Source organism: Eriocheir sinensis, chromosome 5, assembly GCF_024679095.1.
Source record: "Eriocheir sinensis breed Jianghai 21 chromosome 5, ASM2467909v1, whole genome shotgun sequence".
NCBI lineage: Eukaryota > Metazoa > Arthropoda > Malacostraca > Decapoda > Varunidae > Eriocheir > Eriocheir sinensis.
Genome location: NC_066513.1, coordinates 3,310,571 through 3,318,106, shown reverse-complemented (window position 1 = coordinate 3,318,106; position 7,536 = coordinate 3,310,571). Strand labels below are relative to the sequence as shown.

The window sequence follows — 7,536 nt, the reverse complement described above, 5'->3', positions numbered from 1 at the left end:
GAGTCTCGTTACTGTAGCCAGAGCAACACTGACGCAAGAAGTCCAACACGCCATCACTGTTTACCGTGCCCCCCCCCCGTCGCCCTTCATGCAGGTGACATGGGGCGTATCTTGGCGCGCGGCCTGACAGGTGGGGGCGGGGGGGTGCTGCTACCCCGCCTGACCTTGAGTGAGGCGGCGGCTGTTATTGTGGGGAGGAAGTTGTGATGCTGACAGCGCCCATTGTCGTTGTGTGTGTTGTTGTATTGATGTTGTTCGTTGTGGCGGCGGCGGCGGCTCGCCAAGCATTGTGGCGGTGCAGACGTGACGTACGAATGCAAATCCGTTCCGTGAGGCAGCCTGGGCCGCGGGAGTGTCGTGGACGGAGGCGCTGGGCACGCGGCCCTCCCGCCTGCTGCTGGGGAGGGCGAGCCGAGGAGTGTACGGGCTCTGCGGGTGGTCGTGCGCTGTAGCGGCGTCCCGGGTGCCTCCTCAGCGGCAGCGTGGACACACGCGACGGTGGCGAGGAGGCGTGTGTTGTGCCTGAGAGCGCTCGGCCTTACCTGGTGTTCCTCATTACAGGTGTTACTGTGTTGACGCTGCGCGTGTGTGAGGTGTGGAGCCAGTGTTGTGGTGGTGTCAGTGTGTACTGTGTTGGTGGGAACCGTGCCTCTGTCTCTGCGGGAACCGGTGCGCGTCAGTGAAAGAGGCACTCACTCCATGGTGAGGCAGAAGTGAGGACAGTGGTGTTTACGAGGGCGTGTGGGCGCCGCTCGCTGCGGGCGGCCCTGACCATAATATAACAAACAACAGCAGCAGCTGTGGGGCGGGGCAGGCCATAGATGAGCGGCGTCGCCCCGCCGAGCGGGGCATGTGAACAAGCGGGATGATCCGCCGGCGCTGCAGGCTGGCGCGGGCGTGATGCTAGAGCTGATGGAGTCCTCGGGTGGTGGCGGAAAGGGCGGGCGGGTGCCGGCCCGAGTGAGCGGCTCGTCAACCCCGCCGTCCCGCGGCAGCCCGAGCCACAGCAGGGAGGGCAGCCCCCTGCTGCTGAAGCGGGCCCTCCACCCCCCCCTGGCCGGCCAGCTCTCCGCGCCCCCCGTCCAGCAGTACCATGAGCGTCTTCACGCCTCCCTCAAGCGGTCCAACTCTCTCAAGCGTCTCCTTAAGCTGCCCATCTTCGGCGGCCAGACAGGTGAGTGTGTCGGTGCCGCGCGCCGGGCCAGGCGGGGTGTTGTGTGCTTGGAGGGGGGGGGATCGGGGGGAGGGGGGGGGACAGACCCCTGACAGGAAACTGATTTTCCCTCCGGGCCACCGAGCCGCCACTTTATTTCTTCTCATTGTTGTAATGCCGCCGAGGAGTGAACGGAAATGAACTTAAAGATGCAGTGAGGTGAGCGGCGGCGGGAGCCCGGAGGACGGGGGGCGGAGGGGGTTGGGAAGGGGGGATGGAGGGGCGGGGGAAAGATATCCTTGGGTAGGGAGGGCGGACTGGGCCAGGGATATAAAAGGACGGAGACGGGCCATGTGGGGGTCATGGCTTGTGATGGGGCCGCCTTGGTGTTGACGAGGGGTCGGCTTGTGATGGGGGACGGGGCCCGGGGCATGTAATGGAGGGGTCTGGGGAGTGTTGAATCGATGGGCGTGACGGCCGGAACAGCCCCTCCCCTTCCCGGCTCCGGCGCCACACCACTTCCCTGGCGCCAACACGCTCGTCTCCCTCGTCGTTCTCCACACCTGCGGAGATTGGGCTCAGGAGGAGGAGGAGGAGGAGGAGATTTGGACGGCGTGGAGGACTAAGGTGTTGAGGAGTCTTGGCCAGCGTCACAAGGCTATCGTACTCAGAGCATTGCATTCATCGGTTTCAGCCCCAATACTGTCGTACCCACACAAACTATTGATATCCAAATTAAAGCTGTTGTTAAAACCGTTAAGTATGTTTTTTTGCAATAGTTGTGGGTCAGAAACCGGAAAAAAACAATGGGCTGAGTATGGTAGTCTGGTGACACTGGCCTTGGGGAGTGTTGGCTTGGCCGGACGTCTGCTGGAAGGGATGAATCGGTACACTTACGACAGGAATAGAGAGTTCATTTTCATTATCGGGGGTCAAGTCTGAGCTGTTGGGGGGGGGGGGGGGGGGTTCTGATGTGATAGTAAAGATTAGGCAGCGAGAGGTGGTAAGGGACGCCAAGGCTACTGTTGGTGTGGTGGAGGAGGTAGGACCGGGCTTGAGGCAGGATAAGTTGGGTAGCGGCGGGAGGGTGGATATTTAAGAGAACAACCTTGCAGGAGCGAAAGAACTGAGTGGCGACAACAATAGCAACTTGTCTGGTCTGGAGGGAGTAGAGGCGGAGTGAACGGCATGGAGGCACAGGTGGTCTGTGTGGGGAGAGTTTTCCGAGCAGTTATTTGTCAGGAGGAGGAGGAGGAGGAGGGATAGGCTGATGCATTCTGGCGCCGCAACAGCCACGTGGCGCCGGGAGGGGGGGAGTTCTGGCGGTCCTGGCTGGCTGGCGGCGTGGCGGTGCGTGGCGGCGTGGCAGGCCTAGAGCCCCGCCACGCCGGCCAGGCCTCAGCTCCTCAGCAGCAGCGGTCAGCCGGCTCTCCCACAGGCCTCCCCGGCTTGGCATTACCTCTGCGTGGGCGGCTCCTCGGCGCCGCGCGAGCTGGGTGCCGTGTGGCTGAGTGAATCAAGGCCGCGTCGCACACAATACTCCTCATTGACAATGGCTGACGAAATACAAGGCAGTGCAAGGCGTTGTGTAAGGAAACCACTGCCGGGCTGTCCGAGTATTTACTTTTTACTTCTTTTGTCCGATAAGCAGTCATGTTACTAATCATGTTCTTGGTTACGTTAGGGAGGCAGAGGGAGGGGTAGGACGAGGCCGGCACCCCGTGAAGTGCCAACGCGCCCCCTCCCCCTTGGTGCTGACTGCTCGCCTTGTTGGCTCACTGAGCGGTAACCTTACAGATGTGTGTATCCTCTCACCACACACACACACACACACACACACACGGTAGCTCAGTGGATAGAGCGTCTGCCTCACAACCAGAAGGACCGGGGTTCGACTCCCCGGCCGGGTGAAGATTAGTTGGGTTTATCTTCTTTCACGTGTAGCCCCTGTTCACCTAGCAGTGAGTAGGTACGCGACGTCAGGCAAGGAGTTGTGACCTCGTTGTCGCGGTGTGTTGTGTGTGAGTGGTCTCAGTCCTGCCCAAAGATCGGTACTATGAGCTCTGTGCTCTTCCGTAAGGGAACGGCTGGCTGTCTCGAGAGGGACCCGCAGCAGACCAAGAGGTGAATTACACACACACACACACACACACACACACACACACACACACACACAGACACACGCACACACACACACACACACACACGCGTTAGCTCCCAGGCGGCCGTCAACTTCCGGTCGCGGGCAGTGGCTCCTGTTGCCTCGTCAGCCTCCTTCCCTCCGCCTTTACACACACACACACACACACACACACACACACACACACACACACACACACACACACTAGCTCAGACAACTTCCTCTGTTTTACTTTCCTCATCCTCTTTTTTTCTGCTTTCACCTCCTCCTCCTCCTCCTCCTCGTCCTCCTCCTCCGTGTTTTATTCGCATACAAAGCGTCTCGGCAAAAGGGAAAAGATGTCGACTATTTTCTCTTGCATGAGACAAAAGCTGAAATACTGCCGACTCTCTCTCTCTCTCTCTCTCTCTCTCTCTCTCTCTCTCTCTCTCTCTCTCTCTCTCTCTCTCTCTCTCTCTCTCTCTCTCTCTCTCTCTCTCTCTCTCTTTCATTTTTTATTTTTTTTTTACCCTATCTGGTCTTCCCTTTTCCCCGCGAAGTTATTTTTTTTTCTTTTCCCTTATATTTACCTTTTTGTTGATTATTATTATTATTATTATTATTATTATTATTATTATTATTATTATTATTATTATTATTATTATTATTATTATTATTATTATTATTATTATTACTATTTTTATTATTTTTCCTTTCGTGCCTTGTTCAGGTTCGCTTTACTCGTCGTTCTCGTAGTTCTTTTTTGTTCTTTTTTTTTATTTCATGTTAATTGTTCCTTTATTTATTTTTTTCACCCCTGTCTGACCTTCTCTCTCCCTCCCGCCATTATCAAATATTTTCGTTTTCCTTTATATTTGTGTTTCTTTTTTCTTTGTACATTTTTTCGGCACGCTCCAGTCGCCGTTGCTGTCTTTTGTTTACCTTTGTACGTGATAATCGTCCACTTTATTTTTCCCGCTCCCAGTTATTTTATTATTCCTCATCACCGTCATTTTGTTTGCCACGTTTTGTCTTGAAGTCGTTTTTTTAAGGTTCGCTCCACTCGCCTTTACTGAATCTAGTTTACCGTTTTACATGATAATCGTCCCTTCTTCTTCCCATTCCCAGTTGTTGTACACATTCCCTCATCGCCAACTTTTTTTCTTACGTTTTTCCTTTTTTTTTCTTACGTCTCGCCTATGACGGCGATAGGTTTTCTTGGTTAGGCGTGGTGGTCGGCCCCAGCCCGTTTCGGTGCAGGCATGTGCTTTATCGTGGCGCCAACTTGCTTGGCTCATACTTCCCCCCGGGGCTCATGTTTGATCATCCTGTTGAGGGTTGATAGCTGGCCTTCAGGACAGCATGTGGGTTATCTTAGTCCTATCGGCGGCCAGCTTGTTTGTAGCTAACGGGACGCGAACCTGCGTCTTCCTGTATGCCGCGCCCGCACCTGACCACTCAGCCACCCTCTCGCCTTCACTCCCCTCGTCAGTGCAGCGCCGCTCGTCTCCGCCCCGCCTTCCTTCACATTAAAGCTCTGTTGCCGTAAAGGGCGCGCAGTCCCTCCTCGCGACCCAACGTATATAGCCAGCCTCTCAGCGCGCCCCCATTCCCTGACCCCGCCGGCCCCAAGCCTGTACTCTCCCTTCCACGTCCCCAACCTTCCTCTGGCTGTACTCTCCCCTCTCCTCTCCCCAACCCTCCCAGATCTGTACTCTCCCATCGGTCCATCGCTCCCCTCAGCCGTACATGTCCCGGTGTTACCTGCTATCTCGGCCTCAGGTAACCCAACACGCGCAAAGTTATGGTGTTCAAGGGGTAAAATATCACATTCTCTCTCTCTCTCTCTCTCTCTCTCTCTCTCTCTCTCTCTCTCTCTCTCTCTCTCTCTCTCTCTCTCTCTCTCTCTCTCTCTCGTAAGGTTGTTTATGTTCATTAAGTGTCACGTTCGCTGGTCGTGTTGTTGATCACATCTCGCAGTTTAACTTGAAATTGAAGATGAAATAATAATAATAATAATAATAAAAATCTTATAATTGCTATAGTATCGTTTTTTTTTCTTATATAGTTGAATGCCACGTTCACTTCGTAACTTTTCTGTTTTGCTCCGAGCCATCGTGCACCTCGGGGTAATGGAGGTAGTGCAAGAGGCGGCCGAAATGACACGCACGGGATGCTTTTCTCAGTTCTGTGACCAAGTCCTGCCGGCGACTACTTTGTAATGGTGGTCGAGAAGCCCATCAACACTTACCTCGGGCGTCACGAATTCCTGGGGCCCCGGAGGCAGTGCTGGGACCGGGAGGGAGTTGTCCCTAAATTTGAATTAATGCCCGTACTTATAAAGAATATGTTTCGCTTATGTGAGACATAAATCAAGAAAATGGCGGACACGGAGACGTAAGGGAAACATAACCCTTAGGTTTCAACTAAGCGGAACCTAAACTGACTTGCCAGCTACGCTCGGGGTGGAAGTAACATTGCATTCCTTAGGTCGACCTAAGCGAAGCATAACAGTCAAGATGGCGGAGGTAGTGGGTGCGCGTCTGCGGCAGCTGAGGACTTTTCGGGCACGAAGAGACGTCCTTGATGAACTTCCGGACCCGGAATTGATCAAGAGGTACCACCTGGACCGTGCAGGGATACTCTTCGTGACCGATTTGGTGCGTGAGGCCTTGACTGCTCCTACAAACAGGAACCAAGCCCTCTCCCCTGAGATGAAGGTCCTCATAACACTGAGGTATCTTGCTACGGGCAAAATGCAGCAGTGTAGCAGCGACGACTTGGGGCCTTCACAACAGACCGTCAGCAGGGTCACCCGGGAGACTGTGTACGCCCTTGCACAGCCTCATATAGTGAGACGCTTCATCAAGTTCCCTTCACTGTGCAAGAAACTCAGGTGAAGCGGCGTGAGTTTGAGGAAATTGCGGGATTCCCTGGCGTGGTAGGGGCCCTCCTGCTGCTGCTCCTGAAGAAGCTGCTGCTGCTGGTGTAGCTGCTGCTGCTGTTGCTGCTGACCTCGCTGGCTGCTGAGGGGCTCTAGAGGTTGTGGCTGGCTGTTGGCGTCCATGGCTGACTGCTGCCTTGAAGCTCGCGGGAATGTTTGTTTACATGCTTGAGGGGCTACGTCCTTAATGCTATCATTATTCCATGTGATGTTGGTCTATGCATCGCCAACAATACCCAAAAATGCTTTATTTTATTTTATACATATTTCCAATACGTCAATATGCTTTTAACATCAAAATTATACCAAATTCCAACATTTTATTTTGAGTTGGCATCCCTTTCATATGTGCAGCTCAGGGTTTGGCAACGATGTACTAATACTCGCTTATGTCGAGCTGATTATGTTGAGGGGGTGAAACGTAAGGAGGGGGGTTATGTCTCGTCATTGTTAATACTCGGATATGTCTCAGTTTACGTCTCTCTTTATAAGTACGGGCCTAGGTCCCTCACTCCTTGCCCGGCGGTCAGTGTAATTTGTAAATGTTCGCCATTTGGTGCTCAGTTCCTCGTGGCCATCTGATTTATTGTCCTACTGTAACGTAATACCTGGTGCTCATCTCCGTCTCAGTGGCCCATGAGCCCGTGGTGGATGCAAACTCGCCACCCCGGGACACAGGCTCACTGTGACATTCGGGTTACCACTTAACCTTTCTCAGGTTGCCCCGTGTGCTCATATATCGACCAGCCCGAAAGGGAGAATGAGCAGCTGGATGAGCTGGGAGCCGACTGCGCACTCTGGGATCGAACCCGGGCCCGCGGATTCGTTGTAGGGTGTGGTAACCACTACACCACAGAGGAGGTAGAGCTCAATTAGGTCTATCTATCCCTCGTTCACACACACACACACACACACACACACACACACACACACACACACACACACACACACACACACACAGTAAGATATCTCAAGTGTGTCGTCTGCATGGGTGAACGTGAATAAGGTCCGCGTGTGCGTCTTAGCCGTCCTGCGTTGTGTAAGGCGAGGCGGCGTGAGTGGCAGGTGTGTCGTGAGGCGGCGGTCCGCGGGGAGGCTTTGTGCCGCGCAGGAACGGGGACAGAAGGAGGGACACACGATGGCCGCCCCAGCAGTACCCTCGCCTCTGTGTGTATTTGTATACGTGTTTGGCGGGCGGGCGTCTTATTTCCGCCGCTAGTTAAGATGAAACGCGGCTAGGCGCGTAGCCTGGCAGCACGTGAGGTGTGTATGTATTGCCTTCATTGTTAAGGAGCAGGAAGGGTGGACGCGAGGCCTGTT

General features: G+C 54.2%; 1 protein-coding gene across 1 annotated transcript; it reads left to right on the top strand.

Moving 5' to 3' along the window:
• The first annotated feature begins 212 nt into the window (after nt 1-212).
• LOC126982798 (uncharacterized) lies at nt 213-6,905 on the top strand. The gene is made up of 3 exons (XM_050835094.1): nt 213-1,210; nt 4,980-5,054; nt 6,847-6,905. The coding sequence occupies exons 1-3, from the start codon at nt 901-903 to the stop codon at nt 6,903-6,905; spliced, it is 444 nt and encodes a 147-aa protein (XP_050691051.1). The 5' UTR covers nt 213-900.
• The last annotated feature ends 631 nt before the right edge of the window (nt 6,906-7,536 follow it).